General features: G+C 50.4%; 1 protein-coding gene across 1 annotated transcript in view; it reads right to left on the bottom strand.

The window, feature by feature from the left end:
* The window catches only part of slc24a3 (solute carrier family 24 member 3), a 633,998-nt gene that overhangs the window by 33,868 nt on the left and 574,497 nt on the right, over positions 1 to 25,633 (bottom strand). The window contains exons 9-11 of the mRNA XM_072505510.1: positions 23,895 to 23,948; positions 12,759 to 12,895; positions 7,812 to 7,972 (exon numbers count right to left, since the gene is read on the bottom strand). Coding sequence (XP_072361611.1) covers positions 7,812 to 7,972; positions 12,759 to 12,895; positions 23,895 to 23,948 — 352 coding nt within the window. The remainder of the gene's footprint in view (positions 1 to 7,811; positions 7,973 to 12,758; positions 12,896 to 23,894; positions 23,949 to 25,633) is intronic.

Raw genomic sequence — 25,633 nt, 5'->3', positions numbered from 1 at the left:
GATGTTTGCTGCCCAGTAGTATTTCATTATATTCATCAACGCTTACCCCCCCCCACTCCTCCCCCCCCCCCTCCCCCCCCCCCCCCCCCCCCCATTCCGAAAAAAAACCTTTGACTCGCGGAGTCTTCCCCGCCCATACAAACCCAAAGATCAGTGTGTTAACCGTTTGAAAGAATGACTTCGGGACAAAGATCAGGAGGTTCTGAAATACAAACAGGAACCTTGTCAGCACAGTCTTCTTTACTGTCTGCACCAGGTCCGCCAACAACAGTGGCAGCACATCCCACCTCTTAAAGTCCCCCTTCACCTGCTCCACCAACCGAGTTACATTCACCTTGTGCAGCTGTGCCCAACCACACTCACGTGACTGCCCATATATCTAAAACTCGCCCCTATTACCATCAGCCGCAGCTCCCTAATCTCCTCTCCTGCTCTTTGGCTCAATCAGGAACACCTTGTTCTTTCCCATGTTCATCTTGTACCTGGAGAACCGGCCAAAGTCCTCCAAAATCCCTATAATGCCCCTAATGGTCTGAAGTGTGCAACAGGTCTTCCCTGTACAGCGAAACCCTGTGCTTGACGCCCCCCCCCCCCTATCAACACAATCCCTTTCCACCCCCTCAACGCTCTAAGCACCATTACCAGTGGCTCTATTGCCAAGGTAAAAAGCAATGGGGAGAGCGGCACTCCTGCCTCGTCCCACGATGCAGTCTGAAATATCCCAAACTCACCCACTTCGTCCGCACACTTGGGAACGGTGCCTTGTACAGCGATTGGACCAGTCCACAAACCCCTGCCTGAACCGCCCCATCACCTCCCACAGATATTCCCACTCCACCCGGTTGAAAGCCTTTTCCGCATTCATCGCCACTACCACCTCCACCTCTTCCGGAGGCATCATAATCACATTAAACAGCCTCCTCACACTTGCCGACAACTGTCTCCCTTTCGGGAGGGGACCGATACTGGGTGAGGTGTTTTCGAGAGGAAGTGGATGGGAGGATTCTGGGAGGGGGTGTGCTCGATGGTAACAATGGGATGGGGTGGGCCAAGCCCAATGGGCAGGGTCTGGAGTTATGATGATGGTGGATAGGAGGGGATGGGGAGGAGGGACGAGAGACACCCGCCCCCCGGTTCGGATAGTTACGTGGAATGTGAGAGGTTTGTTGGAGGGAGATTTTCAGTGCCATCTCGGGGCTAGTGCTGGTGAACTTGGAACCAGGACCCCTAAAGGCCTTTATCAGGAGGTCGGACCGGCCTGGGCTGGTGCTGGTGCAGATGTTAGCCTTCGCCTCGCTGATTGCCCGGAGGTGGGTCCTGTTGGGGTGGAGGTCAGCTTCTCCATTCTGTGACACGGCTTGGCGGGTGGGGGGACCTATGTGAATTTGTTTGACTCTCGGGAAGGTGAAGTTTCAGCTGAAGGAGACGAAGGAAGGGTTTCACAATTATGGGGGCTGTTTATTATGCAGTTCCGAGAATTGGTTGCCATTGCACATGGGGGGGGGGGGGGGGGGGGGGCTAGGTAGGTGGTATTGTTGTTTTTGGTTACACAGTTTACGGATTGATTGTTAATTCATGTTTTTTACGTGGCATATACAGGTGGATGTTTTGGTCTGTATATTGAGCGGGGTGGGGTTTGAGTGTGGGGGATTTTATTGTATTTGCTTTTGTTTGTTTTTTCTTTGGTCGTTTATTGATGAAAATGTTGAAAATGAGGAGAATAAAAAGATTTTTTTTTAAACTGTCTCCCTTTCACAAATCCTGTTGGTCCTCGCCTATCACTCCCAGGACACAGCCCTCAATTCGCGAAACCAACACCTTCACCAGCAACTTGGCGTCCACATTCAATAGCAATATCGGACAGTACGATCCACACTGCTCTGGATCCTTGTCCTTATTCACTATCAAAGAGGTGGATGCCCGACAGTGTAGGGGGGAGATCCGCCCTCTCCCTTGCCTCATTGTACGCCCTCACCAGCAGTGGCCCCAGGTCCCCCCCCCAAACCTTTCATAAACCTACACCGGAAACCGCTGCATTTCCCCCCAGACTCATACAATCTCCTGTAAAAAGCCTCAAACACCCCATCACCCCCATTGGGTCCAACACCACACTTCCCATCTTGTCCTTTACTCTGCCAATCTCCCTCGCCACCTCCTGCTTCCTCAGCTGGTGGGCCAGCATCCTACTCGCCTTCTCACCATACTCATATACTGCCCCTCCTTCCCTCCGCAGCGACCCCATCGCCTTCCCCGTGGACACTAATCCAAACTCCATCTGGAGCCTCTGCCTCTCCTTCAGCAGCCCCGCCTCCAGGGCCTCCGAATACCTCCTGTCCACCCTCAGAATCTCTTCCACCAGTTTTTCCATTTCTGCCCATTCCGCCTTCTCCCTATGCACCCAAATTGAAATAAACTCTCCCCGAACCACCGCCTTAAGCGCTTCCCACAGCGCAGTGGCCGTGACCTTCCCCCGTGTCATTGAGCTCCACATACCCCCGAATGGCTGCCCTCACCTGCTCGCACACCTACTCCTCATCAACAATCCCACATCCAACCACCACTGTGGGCGCTGGGATATTCCCCCCACGGAGGGACCTGCCCACCAAACACCCGGCCATCAAAACTAAAAGATTTCAAGGGGTAGAGATTCCCAAAAACAAATAAACCTCCTCACAAATTCCTCTGAAGTTCACTGTCCTTCTCCTGCCAGTCCATTGTCCCTCAGAAACTCCATCACCTCCTCTGGTGTACCAAAATGATAATTACGCTTCTGGAAAGTCACCCAAAGGCGGGCTGGGTACAGCACCCCGAACTTCACCCCCTTCTTAAAGAGGGCAGCCTTGACCCGATTGAACCCGGCCCTCCTCTTTGCCAGATCTGCACCCAGGTCTTGGTACATCCACAGTTCACTCCCTTCCCAGGTCCACTTCCTTGTCTGCCTCACCCATCGAAGAATCTTCTCTTTATCCAGAAAGCGGTGCAATCACACCACCATCGCCTTTGGCGACTCGCCCACTCGCAGCCTTCGTATCAGCGCTCTGTGCACTCTGTTGACCTCCAGGGGACGATTAAAGTTCCCCTCCCCATTCTGGTCACACACGTGCCGGCCTTCGGGCATCCCCTCAATCCTCAAATTTTGCCTTCTCGAGCGGTTCTCCAGATCCTCCACCTTCTCTTCAGCCTCTTCTGGGTCTCCCGCATCACCCCCACCTCAGCTACCAACAAGGCCAGCTGCTCCTCGTGCTCCCCCATGGCTTCCTCCACTTTCTGGGCCATGGGAGTCCAGCCACTGCTCCATTCTCTCAATACCTGCCTTAACCGGCTCCTCCACCTTGGCCAGGTCCTCCAGGCCTCCTTCCTCTGCTGGCTGAACTTAGCATTTAGAAATTCCACCAGCTGCTCCGTTGACCACTGGGCCCTGTGCCCTCCTCCATCTTAACCTGTGGTGCACCACGAAGACTCCTGTTCCAGCAGCTCCTTTCTTCTCGACCCACTCTGCGTCTCAACCCACTCTGGGTTTGTGGATCCATCCACCAGCCATATCTTCTCCAGGTATTCCTACATCTCTTTCCATCAAAACATCGCCCCTCAGACGGGAAAGGACCGAAAAATACCACCTCGAGCGGGAGCCACCAAATGTGCGACTGCTCACTCCATTGCCGCCACCGGAAGTCCCCAACAATGTAGGCTTTGTGAAGAGGATGATGGCGGGGATCCCGGACATGGATACACATGGTTGATTTTGTTGGGGGACAGGAATACGGTCTTGAACGCAAAGAGGACCGCTCCAGGCCAAGAGAGGGAGCCGGCTCATTGGCTGGGGTGATGTTTGGATGTGGGGCTGTTCATGAACCTGGTGTTTTGTGTAAAGCTGGCCAAGGTGTCGGATAATGATGTAGAGTTTACCAGTAATGGGGAGGTTTCTCCCTCGGTATTGTGGGAAGCCCTGAAGGCCGAGATGAGAGGGAAGGCAATTGCATATAAGGCACAGGTGGATAGGGAAGCGAGGGAGGAAGGACAGCAATTAGTGGATGAGATATTGGAGGTGGACGGGAAGTATTTGGAGGACCCAACCCCAGAACTTTGGGCAAACAGGAAGCTGTTGCAGGCACAGTTTGACCTGGTGTCCACAGATAAGTTGGCATGGCAATTGAAATGGGCGAGGGGGGCAGTTTATGAGTCTGGGGAGAAGGCCAGCAGGCTGCTGGCGTGCCAGCTGAGACGGTAAGCGGCGTCGGTTCCGGTGGAGTTTTATAAAAAGTTTGTGGATATGTTGGTTTTTCTGCTGGTGTAGGCGAGATGATGAGGATGCGGTGACTCAGCGAGTGCTCTCAGAAACGATGAGTCAGGCCTCCATTTCATTCCTTCTGAAGAATGATATGGACCCGCTGTAATGTGGGTCGTACCGAACAATCTCGCTGTTGAGCATGGGTACAAAGATTTTAGCGAAGGTGTTGCCCGTCAGGTTGGAGGGGTGTCTTTCACAGGTCACGGAGGAAGATCAGACGGGATTTGTGAAGGGTAGGCGATTATCTTCCAATGTGCAGTGCCTGTTAAATATGGTGTTGTCTCAGTCAGAGGGGGTTGAGCAGGAAGTTACTGTGGTGCTGGATGCAGAGAAGGCCTTTGATCGGGTGGAGTGGAGGTATCTGTTCGAGGTGCTAGAGCGATTTGGGATAGGGCTGAAGTTTGTGTTGTGGGTTAAGTTGTTGTACCAGGAGCCAAAGGCTGGTGTCTGGACAAATAATGTAAGCTTGGGCTACTACCGGCTGCAGAGGAGAACGAGGCAGCGGTGCCCTATGTCCCCTCCTATTCGCATTGGCGACTGAGCCTTTGGCCATTGCCTTGAGGGGCTCGTATATGTGGAGGGGGATAATGAGGGTGGGGAGGAGCATAGGGTGTCTCTGTATGCTGACAACCTGTTCCAGTATGTCATGGACCAGGTCCTGATGATGGGGGACATAATGGGGATACCAAAGCGGTTCGGAGGTTTTCCCAGGTATAAACTGAATTGGGACAAAAGTGAATGTTTTCTGGTCACCCCGCCGGGGAGGGGAACTAATTTGGGGGGTGCTGCTGTTCAAGCTGACAAACTCACATTTCAGGTACTCAGGTGGCAAGGGATTGGGCGCAGCTTCGGAGGCTAAATTTTACAAGCTTGGTGAGCAGAGTGAAGGCAGACCTACAGAGACGGGATAGTCTCCCACTGCCGTTAGCTGAGCGAGTGTAACAAATGCTGGTTCAGTCAGCGATGCCACACCCGAAGAACGAATAAACAAAAAAGGGGAAGGTGGCGAGCATGCAAAGAGTGGTTCTACGAGGGACAGGCAGTCAGGGGGTAGGAGATGTGCAGCGAAGGTGCTGGGTTGGTGGGGAGTCAGTTGCAGTAAAGATGGAGGTCAGGCCCACTTTGTGTCGTGTTTCCCCCCCCCCCCGGGGGGGACGTTTTGGGGAACTCGGTGGTGGTGGCTACTAAAATTATGGAAGCACTTTAAAGCGAAGATGATACCAATCAGGGACAACCTTATGTTTGAACCGGCTAGGGTGGACGCCAGGTTTAGGGGGTGGGAGTACAAGGGGGTGGCAGTAATGGGGGCTTTGTTCCTGGGGAGGCGGTTTGGGGGAGTTAGTGGAGAAGTATGGCCTCGCGCAATCGAAGGCATTCAGGTACTTGCAAGCCCGGAATTTTGCGGGGAGGTTTTCCTCAAGTTTTCCGGCTCCAAGTTTTCCACTAACCGCGCTGTTAGTGGAAAAGGTACTGTCACTGACCGGGTTGGAGGAGGGTAAAACCTTGGGTATCTATGGGAGGCTGCTGGGGGAGGTCAGGGCCTCGCTGGAGGGGATTAAGGTGAAATGGGAGGAGGAGCTAGGGGGTGAAGTGGTGGAGGGGGTGTGGTGTGAGGTCTTAAGCAGGGTGAATGCCACGTCAGTGTGTGAGGATCGAGCTCAGACAACTGAAGGTGGTGCATCGGGCTCACTTAATGAGGGCAAGGATGAATCAGGTGTTTGAGGGGGTAGAAGATAAGTGCGAGTTGTGTGGGAGGGGCCCAGTGAACCACGTACATATGTTCTGGGCACGTCCTAAGCTAGTGAAATTTCTTCAGCACCATATCGGCGATATTCGGCAGGGAACTGGAGCAGGACCCCTGAGAGGCCACATTCAGGGTGTCAGAGCTGCCGAAGTTGCATGCGGGAACAGGGGCAGATGTTTTAGCCTTCACCTCGCTGACTGTTTGCAGGCGGGTTCTGCTGGAGTGGATGTCAGCTTCTCCACCCAGTACCTCGGTGTGGCTGGGGGACCTCCTGGAATTATTGTAGTTGGAAAAAGTTAACTACAGGCCGAGGGCTCGAGTGGGAGGTTCTATATAAGATGACAACCATTTGTTATCTATTTTAAAAGCCTGGCCACAATCAGCTATTGGTGGGGTGGGGGTGGGGGGGGGGGGGGGGGGGGGGGGTTGCTGTTCTTGTTTTTGTGTTATGTTTTTGTGTATAAATTTAAAAATGTTCAATAAAAATATTTACCATAAAAAAGTGTGGTCAAATCACGCTAATACTAACACACCTGCTATATGCGATGGGGACTGTACTTAATTCACACAATGCTCAACTGTTCCATCAGTTCTAGTAAGACATTGCCTGTCTGATACATGGCTGGACTCTACGGCCCGGCCACACTATCGCACAAGTTCCCTACAGCTGGCAAAGTTCTGCTCCTTGCAGACATAAATTTGTGCCATGCCAATGCCACACAGCCTGACTCCTGTTTGGGGGGTGGGGCTGAGGAGGGTTGGCAGGAGGAGGAAGCAGGGTAGGTTAGCTGCCTTTTCAGTAACAAGGAGTGATGGAGAAATGGGAACTGGAAGTGAATGGAGCCACGGGGCAGCACCATGTATGCAATGGGATTGGGAACCAACAGATTCGCCCACCTTGGCCATTACTTACTGGTGCTGCCCAGAGAGGCACTGAGTGGGTCAAGGGGTTTCACGAAGGAGTTGGGACTCCATGGGATCTGATATTTGCTATGCTGCGAGGTTCATGGAAAGACTATCTATGGAAATGTTAGCACGAGCAAAAGTGTTATGACAATTGACGGCCAGGAACTGCACGTAAGGGACAGTCAGGGAGCCAGCAGAGTAGATTGGCCCAACATTTTATTTACATTCTCAGTGATGTAATCCCGAATGCTCAAAAATCAGAGCTGATTGCAACAACGTTCTGGGCCTGAATTTTACTGCGGGCATCGGGGTCCCAATACTGCAGCGAAAAGTGGCTCCTGGACCCATTAAGATTGATGTACAATCTCTCAATGCTGTTGGTCCAATCAGAGGGATGGCAGCACTGAAGCAGGGAGATGGGGTTGCTTCTGACGCAGGCAGGAGATCTCAGGAGCTCGGCCAGGTAAGTCCAAAAAAACTGGTTCCAGAGGTTGAGGGTCAGAAAGGGAAACTCAGTTTGGGGCTGGGAGTGTGGGGATCATTTGGGTGGCTGGGACAGCCTTCTCCGCCTGCGTACGCCTATTTTACTGGCCAATCGGTTGGCCAGTAAAATTCAGGCCTTTATTTCAGTAAAATAGAAAACGCAGGTTAAAGGATGTGCTTTTTCAAGGGGATATCAGGATTGTTGGTCTTAAGGTCTCAGAATAAAAAGCTTTTATCGCTAGGCCAGGATTTCAAATTCTCAGTTTGTGTGGGACAGGAATAACTTGAATTTGGGTCACTGACAGACAACTATGTTGCCTCCCATGACCTGGAAGTTCACACCTGAACCTTGCGTCCTGACACCTACTGCAGATGGTGGGAGTAAAATACCTCATTGATGAGCATGCGACTAGCCATGCTGAGCCTCGTTTTGGGTCCAAAGTGACTGGTTATCATGATCCTTAAGCTGGCCTCAGAGAAAGAGAGCTGGTGTGGATAAGCCGAGAGCAGCTCATCGACCATGAGCACCGAGGAGTTACGACAGAAGTTGGCTGTGAAGAAACGGTAACAACGTTAAGCCTCGTGACTAAAACTCTCACCACTTCCATTTTCCCCATTAGATTGGCTGCCATTTTCCTTCTATTCACACAAAGCTGCTAATATTCCCTCAATGGAAGGTGCCATAATCCCAGAGGACCACAGGCTGATTTGTGGTGGGGAGTGACGCCAACAGCACGGGTTCAATCCCCAACCCGCTGAGGTTATCTATGAAGGCCCCACATTCTCAACCTTGCCCCTCTCTCCCCTTTTGAGAGAGAGCTGACTGGTGGTGATTCAACCTGAGGGTCACCACACCACAGGCGGGGCCTTCATGATAACCTCAGTGGGACGGGGGTTGAACCCACGCTGTTGGCGTCACTTTGCATCAAAAAACAGCTGTCTGGCCAACTGAGCTAACCCATGATACAAACATGCGAACAACAGCAGGAAGAGGCCACTCAGCCCCTCAAGCTTGCTCCATCATTTACTAAGACCATGGGTGGTCTGACATGACCTCAAATCTGTATCCCCCTCCCCGTAACCTTTCACCCTCTTTGCTGACCAAGAATCTATTCACCTCTGCTTTAAAAATATTCAAGATTCTGCTTCCACTGCCTTTTCAGGAAGAGAATTCCCGAGACTCATGGCGTACTGAGTTGAAACATTTGTCTGCATCGCCGCTTTAAATGGGCGACTCATTTTTAAACAGTGACCCCCTAGTTTTAGGTTTCCCCACAAGAGGAAACAGCCTCTCCTCATCCACCCTGTCAACGCTCCTCAGAATCCTATTTTTTTCAAGGGCGGCACGGTAGCACAGTGGTTAGCACTGTTGCTTCACAGCGGCAGGGACCCGGGTTCGATTCCCGGCTTGCGTCACTGTCTGTGCGGAGGCTGCACGTTCTCCCCGTGGCTGTGTGGGTTCCCTCCGGGTGCTCCGGCTTCCTTCCCCAAGTCCCGAAAGACGTGCTTGTTAGGTGAATTGGACATTCTGAATTCTCCCTCAGTTTGCCCAAATAGTCACCGGAGTGCGACGACTCGGAGCTATTCATTGCAGTATTAATGTAAGCCTACTTGTGACACTAATAAAGATTATTAGATTATTCAAAAAGTTTCTGGGGGGGGGGTGCAAGTTGCCCGGGAGTGTTGGGTGGGGGGGGGGGGGGGGGGGGCTCCACAGGTACAACATTTCTAGTTTGGTGGGGAGAGTGAAAGCTGATCTGACAAGGTGGGATGGTCTCCCTCTGTCACTGGCGGGTCGGGTACAGGCGGTTAAAATGAACGTGTTTCCGCGATTTTTGTTTATTTTTCAATGCCTGCTGTTTTTCCTGCCAAAGGCTATTTTCAGAGAGATTGAGGGAAGGATTACGTCGTTCATATGGGGAGGGAAGGTGGCCAGAGTTAGAAAGGTGCTGCTACAGAGGGGAAGGCAGGCAGGGGGTTTGGGTCTTCCGAACCTGATGTACTACTACTGGGTGGCGAATGTGGAGAAGGTGCGGAGCTGGGTCAGAGGGGTTGATTCCCAGTGGGTCAGAATGGAGGAGAGTTTGTGCAGGGGGTCAGGATTGAAAGCACTAGCAACAGCGCCGCTCCCGATAGCCCCGGGGAAGTACTCAGGGAGTCCGTTAATAATAGCTTCATTGAGAATTTGGAGGCAGTTTCGCCAACACTTCGGATTGGGGGCAGGGTCAAGGGAAATGCCGATTCGGGGGAACCACAGATTTGAGCCAGGGAGTGGGATGGAAATTTTCGGAAATGGGAGGAGAAGGGGATTAAGGCAGTAAAAGATTTGTTTCTTGGGGGTCAGTTTGCAGGATTGAAGGAGCTGGAAGCGAAGTGTGGGCTGGAGCAGGGGGAAGTGTTCAGGTACATGCAGGTTCGAGATTTTGCCAGAAATGAGATATAGAGCTTCCCGGTGGAGCCGGCCTCCACATTGCTGGAGGAGGTGCTGAAGACAGGGGGGACCGGAGAAGGGGGCAGTGTCAGCGGTGTATGGAGCTATTTTGGATGAGGAGATGGCACCACTGGAAGGGATCAAAGCAAAGTGGGAGGAAGAGTTGGGAGAGGATATGGAGGAGGGGTTCTGGTGTGATGTGCTCTGGAGAGTGAATGCCTCCACCTCGTGTGCGAGGTTGGGGCTGATACAGCTGAAGGTGGTATACAGAGCACACCTCATGAGGGCGAGGGTGAGACGGTTCTTTGAAGGAATAGAAGATGCATGTGAACGTTGCGGGGGCTGCCCCACTAATCACGTTCATATGTTTTGGTCCTGTCCAAAGCTAGAGGATTACTGGAAGGCGTTTTTTAGGGTAATTTCTAAAGTGGTGCACGTGAAACTGAACCCTGGCCCCCGGGAGGCCATATTCGGGGTGTCGGACCAGCCGGGGATGGAAACGGGTGCGGAGGCAGATGCTGTAGCCTTCGCCTCGTTGATCGCCCAAAGGTGGATCCTAATAGGTTGGAGAGCAACCTCTCCACCCTGTGCCCTGGTGTGGCAGGGGGACCTTTTGGAATTCTTGACTCTTGAGAAGGTTAAGTTTGAACTGAGGGGAAGGATGGAGGGGTTCTACAATTCATGGGCATTATTCATTATGCACTTTCAAGAAATGGATAACATCGAACATTAGTTGGGGCGTGTGGATGGGAGGGTTGGGGGGAGAGGGGCTGTGTGTGTTAAATGGTGACTATGGGTGATCCCTAATTCCTTTTTATAATTTGTTTGTGTGAACATGCGGGCTGATGTTTGGGGGTTGGTGGGAGGATGGGATCATTATTATTGATTTGGGGATTGACATATTTGTTACTGATTATTGTTTATTGTTGGTGGGTGTAAATTTGGGAGAAAATTTGACAAAGGAGGAGAATAAAGAAATATTTTTTTTAAAAACAAGATTATTTCAAAAGTTGCCTCCTACTCGTCTAGCCCAGCTTGTCCAACCTTTCCTCGTAAGACAACCCGTCCATTCCAAGTATCAGTCTGGTAAACCTTTTCTGAACTCCTTCCAACACATGATGACCCTCAACGTAATGCTTCATAACTCCACATGCTCTCTTTTAATTAGGAAGCAGACTTTCCGACGCTGTCCACTTCTGTGCAGTCACCCAATCAGTCATTTAAATTTTTTGTTTCGAATCTTATAAACGCTCAACACATTAAAAAAAAAAGCTAATTTGTTCTCTGTTTGTCTTTGTGATGTGGGACCATCAATTGTTCTGTTTTTCAATTCACCAACACAACAGAAGCACACGTCAGAAGCTACACAAGTTGCAATTGTACCTGTTTCTCACCCCTGTTTTGTAGTCGGTTTTGGAATTGGCAAGCGATGGCACCTCTAGACTGGAAGCCTGCTTCTGGCTGAATTAGAGGCACATTTCTATTCACCCTCATTCAACAGAAAACTCCACTATCATGAAGCATTCAGATTAACTCTCCGGCTGGGAGTTAACAAGACTCACCACAACTGAGATGGCTAGTGTTTCCCGCCGGCTTTGTGGGTGAGATACAGACCGGTCAGCACTTAGTCGTTTTTTTGGGCCTTGTGGAATTTCTCCCCTATCTAGCCCAAACTTAGAAATCTTGCCAACAGTGGGCAGCTGAACACGCCGGCGAGACCGGCTCCTCAGAGATCGGGCCACCATTTTGAAAGGGTGTCCCGATCTCTAAGTGAGCTTGAGGGTCCCCCACATCCCCCACCCACAGGTAATGCCACGCCCTGCAGGACAAGTGAGGACATCCCGCTATGGGGGTCACTTCGGCCTCTCTTTTCAGGTGCCCCCACCCTCCTTACGGGCCCCACCCCCTTTCACGATCCCACTGCCAGGGTGATCAGTTGGCATTGCCAGGGTGCCCGAGTGCCAGGAGGAGTGCCAGGGTGCTGCTCTGAACAGTCCCCAACCACAAGGGGCACCAATGGCCTCCAAGACCCCCAGAGTGGTCATAACACCTGGTCTCCGCTTGTGGAGACCAGTACTAATCAGCACCCCATTGAGGCCTCGCTGGTGTGGCTGGTGACTTCCAGGCGCTGAGCGAATTCGGCATCAAGTAGGCTGCGCATATTTAAATGAGCCATTCAGTATGATTATTTGGATCATGCCCAGCGAGGGAGTGATCCAGATCTCTGTGGCGGTGCAGGAGGTGAGATATTTGCAACAGTTTGTTTTTAAGATAACAGTTGGTGAGTTTGGTGCACATCAAGGCAAGGGACATTAGTGCTGTTGGATAAAAGACTTTGCATTTCAGGCATCAAGTGGCATTCCTAGTACAACATACATCACCTTTGCAACATAGAATGAACCTCCATCTATATTCCACACCAACAACATCAAACAGAAACTTCCACTCCACATGGCATCAATATTCCATATCCTTCATTCTCCACACTTGCTCTACTTTGACTTGTGTGAATACGATTATCAATCACTGTGAAGTCAGCCCTGGGATGTGGAGCCCTTCTGAATCCACTCTTTGCTTATCTTTCCATCTTTAAGAACCATCCTTTTGACTAAAACAAGTGTTGGGATATCTCTGATAAAGGCACTAGATAAATACAGGAAGATGCTGTTGTACCAAAGCACTCCCTTCCCATTTGAACCCAGTCCCACTCCCACCTGGCAGAATCATCGTCCCATCAGTCCTCTCTGCGTCCTCCCTCCCACCTGAAAACTAACCTCCTTGTACCTGGCGATCCACGTCACCTCACTTCGACGACTCTCCCTTAAGTGTGAGGCGCGATGTATGAATGTGATATTGATGGACATGGTCTTTATAGACAGGTTACCTACATGGAACATCACCCGTACCTTTTTTCAGCAAGACCACTGTTGCATCACAGTTGCTGTTGTCATCCATTTCCGTATTATTTGCATTCCCGTTAGCCATGTTCACAGAAGTCTTTTTCCACTTGTTTTCGAAGAAAATTTGCATTGTGCTGTTGAACCTGTGACCAGTAAGAGCAGTCATTAGCAAAAATCCGGGAATTATTCGGGAATATCATCTTTTAAAATCAGAAGCTGATGCTACCAAGTAAATTCATGTTTCCCACAATACTTGTGATGAAGGACCATGCATATTTGACTGCTGTGAGTGTTGTGGGAGGTTTTAGAGACACACAATGCGATATTAGATAAACTCAAGTCTTTCTTCAGAGGAAACGCGTTTGGTGTTGTTTCCACCTTCTGCAGGGTAGGTCGCGAAACAGCGTGTTTCCAAATCTCGGTGGCAGTCAATGTTGCCCTCATCCGAGCCCCAAACTACAACCCTATCCCTCACTCTGACATCCCTCAGCATGCAATCCTGCTTCACATCCCTCAGCAGATAATATCAAAGCTGTGGCCACGTGGCCCATCCCCTTATTGTGAGCCTCAGCAGGGTACAAACTGTGGTCTTCACATTTGTAAAATGCAACCTTCCTTGCTGACACAGCTTGGAAAGATTGTGGCTGTTGAGTTTTATTATTTGATCTTTCACGGGATGTGGGCATTGCTGACAAGGCCAGCATTTGTTGCCCATCCCTAATTGCCCTTGAGTGGGCTTGCTTGGCCATTCCAGAGGGCAATTACGAATGTACCACACTTCTGTTTTGTAAATTTAGAGTACCCAATTCATTTTTTTCCGATTAAGGGGCAATTTAGTGAGGCCAATCCACCTACCCTGCACATCTTTGGGTTGTGGGGGTGAAACCCACGCAGACACGGGGAGAATGTGCAAACTCCACATGGACAGTGACCCAGAGCCGGGATCGTACCCGGGTCCACTGCCCCGTGAGGCAGCTGTGCTAACCACTGTGCCACCGTGCTGCCCGAACCACACTTGTGACCAGGTAAGGATGGCAGATTTCCTTTCTTTAAAAAAAAATATTTTTATTCAAGGTATTTAACAAATATACACAAAGATATAATAAGTGTCAGAAGAGCAACACATTAACCCAATAAACAACCACCACCCTCCACCCCCTCTGACACCAAACTCCTGCCACGTCCCGCCTTCTCCACTTTAATCACCCCTTTGCTGACTCCTGAATTCTCCTTGAAGAAAGCGATGAACGGTTTTCCCCTCCGGACAAACCCCTCTACCGATCCCCACAGGGCGAACCTGACCTTTTCCAGCCTCAGGAACTCTGCCAGGTCGCTCACCCACACCCCTGTTTTCGGTGGCCCGGGGTCCCTCCACCCCAACAAAATCCATCTCCGGGCTGCAGGTACGTAAAACCGTTCCCTTGCGCAACTCATGCAATTTCTCCAGCCCTGCAAATTTGCCCCCATGAACAAGACCTTGAAGTGCTCGATCCCACAGTCGCCATCCCCAGAACCTCGCATCCAGCCTTGCCTGCACGAATCTATGGTCGTTGCAAATCGGCGCCCATAAAGACATACCCTCGAACCCCAAGTGCTGCCTACACTGCCCCAACACCCTCAAAGCTGCCACCGCCACTGGGCTCACGGAGTACCTGGCCGGCAAACACAGCAAAGACGCCAACAACAAAACCCTCAAACTCATTCCCCTACATGATGCCGCCTCCAACAGCCCCCAGACCGACCTCTCCTCTACTGCCCATTTCCTCACCATCGCAATGTTTGCCGCCCAATAATAATTTATCAAATTCGGCAACGCTAGCTGCCACCTCCCCCCCCCCCCCCCCCCCCCCCCGCCCCCGTTCCAAAAAAGCCCGCCTCACATGTGGGGCCTTCCCCGCCTACGCAAACCCGGAGATCAACCCATTGACTTTCCTGAAAAAAAGGCTTAGGGACAAAGAAATGGAGTTTCTGAAACACGAACAGAAACACTGGCAGCACCGTCATTTTCACTGTCTGCACCATCTCAGCCAGCGAAGGCGGTAAAATGTCCCACCTCAAGAAGGGGTATGGCTGATCGACAGGGGAGGGGGGCGGGGAGTCCTCTGACCAGGTTGGCCACGTGGAATGTGTGAGGATTAAATGGGCCGGTTAAACGGTCGCATGTGTTCACGCATTTGAGGAGCCTGAAGGCGGACGTGGTGTTTTTACAGGAGACACACCTGAAATTGGGGGATCAGACAAGGCTGAGGAAGGAATGGGTGGTACCACCGGGGCTGGATATGAAGACGAGGGGAGTGGCGGTGTTGATTAACAAGAGAGTGGTGTTTGAGCTGGGGGCACTGTGTCCAATCCAGGGGCTAGATATGTGGTAGTTTGTAGGAAATTTGGAGGGGATGCCAGTGGTCCTGGCAAACATTTATGCCCCGATTTGGGGGTGATGTGGATTTTATGAGGCGGGTGTTAGGGAAGATTCTGGACTTGGACACAACCGATTGATTGTGGGGGGAGATTTCAATATGGTCCTGGACCCGAGTATGTACGGGTTGGGTCAGAGGTCATCAAGGGTGTCAGCAGTGGCTAGGGAGTTGAGTGGGTACATGGAGTGAATGGGGAGGTAGACCATTGGAGGTTTGGGAGGCAGCAGGCGAACATGTTTTCATACTTCTCCCATGTGCACCAGGTGTACTCCCGAATTGACTTTTTTGTGATCGATTACGTGTTGCTTGTGGGGGTGTCCGACTAGGGGTACTCGGCGATTGTGGTTTGTGACCACGCGTTGCATTGGGTGGATTTGTGGGTGGTTCAAGGGGGAGGCCTAACAGCCTCAGTGGAGTTTAGATGTGGGGCTTCTGGCGGATGAGGGGCTGTGTGAGCGGGTGAGGGCTGCCATTCGGAGCTATGTGGAGGTGAACAACACGGGGAGGCACAGCCGCCACGTTGTGGGAGGCACTCAAAACTGTAGAGGGATGGGTTCAGGGGCTGGGAACCCCAATTGGGCTGAGGGAAGTGATGGATGGCATGGGGGCGATACAGGCAGGGAAGGCCCCAGGGCCCTGTAGACTTTTGTAAAAGGTTTGGGGTGGAGCTGGGGCCACTGCTGGTGAGGATGTATAACAAGGCAAGGGAGAGGGAGGAAATTCCATCCTACTTTATCGCAGGCGTCTATCTCCCTGATTCTTAAAGAAGGATAAGGACCTGGAGCAGTATGGACTGTACCGTCCAATATCGTTATTGAATGTCGATGCCAAGTTATTGGCGAAGGTGCTTGCTTCGTGAATTGAGGACTGTGTGCCGGAGGTGATAGGGGAGGACCAGATGGGATTTGTGAAGAGAAGGCAGTTGTCAGTGAATGTGATTAGGCTGCTTAATGTAATTATGATGCCCCCAGGGAGGCAGGAGATTGAGGTGGTGGTGGTGATGGACGCGAAGAAGGCTTTTGTTTTAATTTAGAGTACCTGATTAGTTTTTTTCCAATTAAGAGGTATTTTAGCGGTGGCGGGGAGTGCCGAACATAGGATTTTGCTGTATGCGGATAATTTGGTATATATTTCGGAACCGATCAGCATCATTGGGGGGGATTATGGAGATCTTGGGGGAATTTTGCCGGTTTTCAGGATATAAATTGAACATGGGAAAGAGTGAGGTGTTCTCGATCAATCCCAGAGGGCAGGAGAGGAAATTAGGGGAGTTGCCATTTAGGGTGGTGGGGGCGGGTTTCGGATACCTTGGTATTCGGGTGGCGTGGAGCTGGCCCCAGTTGCATAGATTGAACTTGGCTCAATTGGTGGAGGGGAGGAAGGCGAATTTTAAGAACAAAGAACAAAGAAAAGTACAGCACAGGAACAGACCCTTCGGCCCTCCAGGCCTGCGCCAACCATGCTGCCCGTCTAAACTAAAATCTTCTACACGTCCGGGGTCCATATCCCCCGTATCCCACTCCCCTGAAGGAAGATTTTCTTTCTTCAAGGACATTAGTAAGCTAGATGGGTTTTTAGAACAATCCATGATATTAATGAGGTCATCATTACTGAGATTAGCTTTATATTCCAGATTTTATTAATTGCATTTAAATTCTACCAAATCCCATGCTGGCATTTGAACCCATGTCCTTCGAGCATTGTGCCTGGGTCCAATGACATTAGGGCAGCACGGTAGCATTGTGGATAGCACAATTGCTTCACAGCTCCAGGGTCCCAGGTTCGATTCCAGCTTGGGCCACTGTCTGTGCGAAGTCTGCACATCCTCCCCGTGTGTGCGTGGGTTTCCTCCGGTTTCCTCCCACAGTCCAAAGATATGCAGGTTAGGTGGATTGGCCATGATAAATTGCCCTTAGTGTCCAAAATTTCCCTTAGTGTCGGGTGGGGTTACTGGGTTATGGGGATAGGGTGGAGGTGTTGACCTTGGGTAGGGTGCTCTTTCCAAGAGCCAGTGCAGACTCAATGGGCCGAATGGCCTCCTTCTGCACTGTAAATTCTATGATAATTAACTCTACACCACAATCTCCACTGTCGAGCTGAGAGACAAGCTGAAAGAACTCAGTAATAAGACTGACAAATTGTCAGGTTATTTTCCTATGTTTTCTTTTTATGCTAACAGGTTTAGTCACTAGGCTTTCAGGAGCTTTTGTTGTAATCAGACTGCACCCTATATTTGATCCGGCATGCATCACCTCCCCACTTTCCTCAACCCCATCATGTCAGCTTCAACAATGTCAGTGGTCCTTCCTATATCTATGATTTGTGAAAATGAAGGATAAACAGGAGGATATTATGTAGGTACTGCTTTGCCAGAGCCATTCTACACCCACAGCAAAATCTAAAGGGGCAGCACAGTGGTTAGCGCTGCTGTCTCACAGCACCAGGGACCCGGGTTCAATTCCGGCCTTGGGTGACTGTCTGTGTGGAGTTTGTACATTCTCCCAGTGTCTGCGTGGGTTTCCTCCCACAGTCCAAAGATGTGCAGGTTAGGTGGATTGGCCATGATAAATTGTCCCTTAGTGTCCAAAAATGTGCAGGTGGGGTTACAGGGATAGGGTGGGGGAGTAGGCCTAGGTAGTGTTCTCTTTCAGAGGGTCGGTGCAGACTCGATTGGCCGAATGTAGGAATTCTATGGTTCTATGGTACAAGCAAAGTTGGCCACACCTGCATTTGTCAGAGGAGCAGTGCCTGCGAGTTATACTCAAAGCTCAGCCTGAGTTATACCGCTTGCTCCAAATAGATCTGCCGACAAATTCCCTAAGCACGGCACTGCCATTCGCTGTAACAGTCACAAATGCCCTTAATGTTTGTTCTTCTTTTAAACTGGCATTAGGTATATCATAAATACTTATCTGGCCATAGGTGTATAAAACACTTCTCCAACATCCTGGGCAGCATTGACCAGAAACTGAACTGGACCAGCCATATAAATACTGTGGCTACAAGAGAAGGACCGAGACTGGGAATCCTGCAGAGAATAACTCACTTCCTGACTCCCCAAAGCCTGTCCACCATGTACAAAGCACAAGTCAGGAGTGTGATGGAATACTCACCACTTGCCTGGATGAGTGCAGTTCTAATAGCACTATTAGCTGACACCATCCAGGACAAAGCAGCGCACTTGATTGGTACATCTTCCACCACTTACAACATTCATTCCTTCCACCACCGATGCACAGTGTGTACCATAGACAAGATATTCTATAGCAATTTACCAAAAGGTGCTTACTCGACAACACCTTCCAAACGCATGACCTTTACCACCCAGAAGGACAAGGGCAACAGATACCTGGGAACACCTCCACCTGGAAGTTCCCATCCAAACCACACACCATCCTGACTTGGAACAATATCGTTGTTCCGTCACTGGGTCAAAATCCTGGAAATCCTTCCCTAACAGCACAGTGGGTAGACCTACGCCACATGGATTGCAGTAGTTCAAGAAGGCAGCTCTCAAGGGCAATTAGGAATAGGCAGCAATTGTCAGCCTAGCCAGCAATGCCCACATCCCGTGAAATAACATATTTTTTAAAAAGCCCATTGCCTGGTTTGCTCGAGCAAACTATTTCACCTATTACTTGAAGGACGACTGACAACAACATGAAAGGATCAAGCTATGATGGGGAAGATTCTTAAAAAAACTCCATGGGATTGTTAGTTGTATTTATGCAGCTCAAAATAATCCATTGCACCTGGCTCCTGCCTCTGTAAATAGGAAAAAAACAATGTTCAGCAGCTGAACATACTGGTTTCCTTGGAAGCTACTACAATTCCTTTATTTTAAGGCATCTCCCTACCCAACCAATACTGTACTGTACTGTCTGATCTCTTATTGACCAAGGGCATTCTGTGGATTCGATGCTCAACTCAACAACACGATGTGGCTATCTGTGGCTATCCACCAGTGCCTCAGAAGGCATATTAAGGCAGTGCTCCCGATGACTGGATAGATCCAGGGGCACCTCCACATACATTCTGGAAAAGGTTTTAACAGTTGCTATTTGCTGCACGCTGCCCGATCTTCTCTTTCAACAACGTGGTAGCATCAAAGAGATGAAAGAGGTGCAGGACAGTCTGGTTCTGGGTGTGACAGCAATTTGACACGGTTGCTCAGGATAATCTTTTCTCTCAGCTTCCAAATGTCAACACCCTCCCCTCTGTCTTTGTCTGTAATTGCCTTAAATGTTCCAGAAAATCCATGACTATCACATTCCTGCCACCTGGAATATGCTTACAAGCCTTTGAAAGAGTGCGTTCTTCACATAGCTTCAGTGCTGTCCATTGACACAATGTTTTTTGTGTGCTCCCTTCCACAGTGTGGACCCTTTCTGATAGTGGGCAGAATATGGGTTTTTACCACCAGTCTCATGCTTGTCCTAGGGGCCATCCATTGGGGCAGGAGTGAGAGGTGGCTCTTGCTCTCGCTTCCTGGGCAACCTGAGCCGGCAGACATTTCTGGCACCTGTGCTCTCATCAATCGGGCAACAATGGTCAGAAGGTCTATGTATGTGAGGGATATATCATCACTTGTGTGGGTTCAGTCATTGCACGAGTATTGGGCACTGCCTCACCGTCATCAGCGTGACAGCAGACATATTGCTCCCGAAAACCCAAAACGGTAAATTGATTCGCTTTTATGTCAACGCTGAAGGAGTTAAAAGCAGCCAAAGCTGGAAATGCTCAGCAGGTCGGGCAACATTGGCGGAGAGAGAACAGCAGTGTTAACATTTCAGTTCGTGAAAGGACATCAACCTAAAACGTTAAGTCTGCTTCTCTTTCCACAGGTGCTGCTTGACCTGTTGAGTATTTCCAGCGGTTTCTGTACCTATTTCAGATTTTCAGCATCTCAGTATTTTGCTTTGCGTTTGCCAATGGTGAATGACATGCACCATATTTAATGGTTTTCAACGATTAAGGAGCTACTCCAGACGAAGTGTCCATTTTTTTTATTTTTTAGGAGGTATGTGCACCATTGTAGTGTTCCCCGGACTCTGCCTGGGCCCCTCCGAGTGGGATGTTTTCCATGGGAGCACGAGGCAGAATCTGACACCCAGATACCATCCATCATCTTGATGTTTTTTCCTAAAGGTGTCAGCTTTTCAAAGTATGAATGTATGGTGACAATGTTCAGCATGGAGTGAGTGGTCGCACACAGCACAGCTCCGGCTCGAAGGAGTAGAATTGAGCTTTTCTTTTACCCATACAGAGGAGAACTTTGAAGGGAAAGTGTAGTTGAAGGTGTGGAGGAGAGGTTCCCCCCAGGAGTGGCATGCCTGCTGGTTAACAGACCCGGCAGAAGAAGGTGAAAGACCTGACCAAAGAATTCGAAGAGACCTGTGACACAGCAGCTATTGGAAATATGGAGCAGGAGAAAGGGTCGAAGCAAGTTGGAAAACCTCACATGAAGCAATTGATGCCGTTTATTAGAGAGGCGTTTCACCAGCAAAGAAAGGAAATGCAGGAAGACCGATCGAAGGAGCGGTTGCAACCCTGAAAGGCTTGATGGAGAGGGTCAAGAAGTATTTGGAGGCACAGGAGTCACAGATCTGGGAGATGGAGAGGGTGATGTCTGACCATAGTTGTGGTGATATGCCTGTAGACGGTGTTGTATATAGTTGGTGGTGCGACTTCCAACCAGCAGGTGGCAGTACAGATCCACCATGCGGTCTTGAGGCAGTGGTCATGTGACAAGTTTCTCAGATATAAGTCAGGGCAGATCCGGTGATCCTCAGAAGGTTGTAAGACGTACAGGAGGACAGTCGTGCATATGGGTAGTTCCAGGGGATTCTAAAGAAACTCCATGATAACTTGCTCTGTATATGATCGTTTCCTTACCACGCGTGCTTCAATAAAAATCCTGGTTCAGACAAGTCTCCAGCAGTTCTGTGGATTCCTTGCTGGACAATGGACACTGTACACAACAACAGTGATCGAGTGGTGGCATTGGAGACGGAGGTGGGGCTCTTTGGGAGCTTTGCAAGTCATTAAGGGCAAATGGGGAAGAGCAGTAGAACAGGTCTCAAAGGCAGAACCTGCGTATCATCGGCCTGCCTGAAGTAGTGGAAGGCACGAGTGCCACAAGATACGTCTCGAGGATGCTGGCAGGGTTGGTGGTGGAGGAGTGCTGGACAAGGCCCCAGAGATGGATAGAGTGCACAGGTCTCTGAATCAGAAGTCAAGAGCAGTGGAGTCGTCACGGGCAGTGATTTTACAGCTCCACAAGTTTGTGGAGAAGGAAAAGATCCTGCGGTGTGCCAGGGAGAAACGGAACTGTGAATGGGAGGGGAACAAGGTCCGACATTGGAGCAGAGCTGGTGAGAAGGCGTGCTGGGCTCAACAGAGCCAAGGCAGCTCTTTATTGACTGAAGATTAGGTTTGGGTGCTGTATCTGGTGAAACGGTGGGTGGCCTTCGAAGGTCGGGAGTACTATTTTGAAAACCCAGAGGAGGCCAATGACATTATTAAAGAGCACAAACTGGGGGAGAATTGAAATTTGATGGGAGACGGAGGAGCTGGCACAACGGAGTTCGGAGGACATGGGTATTGTGGGAGTTGGAGGGTGTTTTTTTTTCTTTCTTCTCAGATGGGAGTATTTCCTTGGGATGACTATTTGTTAAGGGGGTAAAAAGTTTGTAAGGGGGTAAAAAGTTTGTAAGAGGGCAACTGCCCCCCCCCCCCCGCCTCCTACCACCTGTGGTGGTGTTTATTTTTTAGGAGGAGGCGACCAGTGGTTTTGGATGCGTCTTTGTTTGGGCGGGGGGGTGGGGGGGTGTTGAGGTCCACGGGGAGCCTTTTGCACAGATCAAGGGAGGGGGGAAAGCATATAGGAGGAACTGCCACATCGGCTTCCTCATTCTGGGAGGGATTGAAGGTGGTGGTTCGGGGGGGAGATTATCTTGCTAAAGGTGCACAACGATAGGAGAAGGAGAGGAGATTGGAGGAGATAGTCGAGGTGGACAGGGAGTTTTCGACGGTCCCCACCGTGGAGAGATTGGCAAAGAACAAAAGGTTACAGGGTCAGTTTGATAGGTTGACGACAGGAAGGGTGGTTGGACAGCTACGGCAGGCGAGGAGGGGTGCAGTATGAATATAGAGGAAAGACGAGCCACATGTTAGCGCATCAGCTATGGAGGCAGGCCGAGACTGAGGGTATGGACAGGGAAGGGGGAGCCCGGGAAGATAAATGAGTCATTCAGGGAATATTATGAGGAATTGTCCAGGGGCTGGACGGTTACCTGGCAGACTTTTATAAGGAGTTTGCGGCGGAGTTGGCACTATTGGAGGCATTTAGTGAGGCGCTGGAGAAGGGGGAGCTGCCGGAGACAATGACACAGGCGACAATTACGTTAATACCAAAGGGAAGGACCCATTAGAATGTGGGTCGTACAGGCCCATATGATTGAATATGGACGTGAATGTGTTGGCTAAGTTAGTGGCAGGGAGGATGGAAGGATGCACTCTGGGAGTGGTTGCAGAGGATCAAACGGGCTTTGTGAAGGGCAGGCAACTCTCGAGTAATATAAGGCGATTATTAAATGTGATCATGACCCCACTGAGAGGACGGGGACCGAAAGTGATAGTGTCTATGGACGCGGAGAAGGCATTTGATCAGGTGGAGTGGCAGTACCTGTTCAAGGTCCCGGGAAGTTTTGGGTTTGGACCCAAGTTTGTGGCTTGGGTGGGGCTGTTGTACGTGGCCCCGGTGGAGAATCACAGACCAATGCGATGAGCTCACGAAGTTTCGGGTTGCATAGGTGAACGAGGCAGGGGTGTCTGCAGTCACCATTACTGTTTGCACTGACAGTAGAGCCCTTGCGATGGCCCTTAGGAGGCCAGCAGAGTGGCAGGGGATTAGGAGGGGGAGTAAGGAGCACCGGGTGTTACTGGACGTGGATGACACGCTGTTATATGTATCAGATCCGCTGGAGAGTATGGGGAGCATTATGAGCCCATTAGTGAGGTTTGGAGCTTTATCAGGTTATAGTTGACCATGGGAAAAAGTGAGGTGTTCCCAGTGAATGAGTCAGGCAGAGGAGCAAATTTAGGGGGGGTTGCCATTTAGGGTAGCCAAGGATACGTTTAGGTACTGGGGGATCCAGGTGACGGGAGAGTGGGCAACATTGCATAAGTGGAACTTAACGATGTTGATGGAGGCAAGAAAGGAATACTTTAGGAGGTGAGATACACTGCACTTGACGGTGGTGGGGAGGGTCCAAGTGGTGAAAATGAAGGGGCTGCAAAGGTTCCTATTTATATTCCAGATGCTCCAGATTTTCATTCCAAAGGCCTTTCTTCAGAAGTTGGACAGTCATTTCAGAGTTTGTATGGGTGGGGAAGGTGCCAAAGGTGAAGAGGGAAAGATTTGTACAGACTGTAAAGCTGTGAATTGGGGAGTCGATCACGATATTGGGATTCCAGAAGATGCCCAGATGAATTGTCTTAGCCGGTTTCAATATTCCCTCAAAGGACCAATGTTCCTGATGGTTGGAAGCAAGGCCGGGTGTGTGCTTGCCAAAATTCATGCAATAAATTCGTTCAGCAAGACAAGATCAAATGGAGAGTTCATGTGGACTACTTTCATTATAATGAAGCTCTATTCACCAGCTACCAATTCCTCCACATCGATAAACACAGGAGCTCCCGATATGAACAAATCTGTACTCACTTCATGATCAGGATGTAGACCGCGTACATTGATATCAACACCAGAGATTCCCACCTGAAGAGGAAATTAATACAAAATCAGGGATAAATCTTTGCAATGCAACCAGAAATTGCTGGAACACTCCATGGGGCCAACCACAAAATAAAGAGGAATTTCTAAACGATAGCTATTCGACAATAAATCAAATAACTGCCCGTCTCTGTGGTGTATGGATGGAGAATGAGTGAACGGTCAGTGTCGATGGAGAGAGTGAATGGTCATTGAGTGTGGATGGAGAGCGAGTGAACGGTCAGTGAGTGTCGATGGAGAGAGTGAATGGTCATTGAGTGTGGATGGAGAGCGAGTGAACGGTCAGTGAGTGTGGATGGAGAGAGTGAATGGTCAGTGAGTGTGGATGGAGAGCGAGTGAACGGTCAGTGAGTGTCGATGGAGAGAGTGAATGGTCATTGAGTGTGGATGGAGAGCGAGTGAACGGTCAGTGAGTGTGGATGGAGAGTGAGTGAACGGTCAGTGAGTGTGGATGGAGAGAGTGAATGGTCAGTGAGTGTGGATGGAGAGAGTGAATGGTCAGTGAGTGTGGATGCAGAGCGAGTGAATGGTCAGTGAGTGTGGATGGAGAGAGTGAATGGTCAGTGAGTGTGGATGCAGAGCGAGTGAATGGTCAGTGAGTGTGGATGGAGAGAGTGAATGGTCAGTGAGTGTGGATGCAGAGCGAGTGAATGGTCAGTGAGTGTGGATGGAGAGAGTGAATGGTCAGTGAGTGTGGATGCAGAGCGAGTGAATGGTCAGTGAGTGTGGATGGAGAGCGAGTGAACGGTCAGTGAGTGTGGATGGAGAGCGAGTGAACGGTCAGTGAGTGTGGATGGAGAGTGAGTGAATGGTCAGTGAGTGTGGATGCAGAGCGAGTGAATGGTCAGTGAGTGTGGATGGAGAGCGAGTGAACGGTCAGTGAGTGTGGATGGAGAGTGAGTGAACGGTCAGTGAGTGTGGATGGAGAGTGGGTGAACGGTCAGTGAGTGTGGATGCAGAGCGAGTGAATGGTCAGTGAGTGTGGATGGAGAGCGAGTGAACGGTCAGTGAGTGTGGATGGAGAGCGAGTGAACGGTCAGTGAATGTGGATGGAGAGTGAGTGAACGGTCAGTGAGTGTGGATGGAGAGCGAGTGAACGGTCAGTGAGTGTCGATGGAGAGAGTGAATGGTCATTGAGTGTGGATGGAGAGCGAGTGAACGGTCAGTGAGTGTGGATGGAGAGTGAGTGAACGGTCAGTGAGTGTGGATGGAGAGTGAGTGAACGGTCAGTGAGTGTGGATGGAGAGTGAGTGAATGGTCAGTGAGTGTGGATGGAGAGCGAGTGAACGGTCAGTGAGTGTCGATGGAGAGAGTGAATGGTCAGTGAGTGTGGATGGAGAGAGTGAATGGTCAGTGAGTGTGGATGCAGAGCGAGTGAATGGTCAGTGAGTGTGGATGGAGAGAGTGAATGGTCAGTGAGTGTGGATGCAGAGCGAGTGAATGGTCAGTGAGTGTGGATGGAGAGAGTGAATGGTCAGTGAGTGTGGATGCAGAGCGAGTGAATGGTCAGTGAGTGTGGATGGAGAGTGAGTGAACGGTCAGTGAGTGTGGATGGAGAGCGAGTGAACGGTCAGTGAGTGTGGATGGAGAGCGAGTGAACGGTCAGTGAGTGTGGTTGGAGAGTGAGTGAACGGTCAGTGAGTGTGGATGGAGAGCGAGTGAACGGTCAG

Source organism: Scyliorhinus torazame, chromosome 1 (genome assembly GCF_047496885.1).
Source record: "Scyliorhinus torazame isolate Kashiwa2021f chromosome 1, sScyTor2.1, whole genome shotgun sequence".
Classification (NCBI taxonomy): Eukaryota; Metazoa; Chordata; class Chondrichthyes; order Carcharhiniformes; family Scyliorhinidae; genus Scyliorhinus; species Scyliorhinus torazame.
Note: the sequence above shows the minus strand (reverse complement) of the source record. Positions and strands in the feature narration are given on the sequence as shown.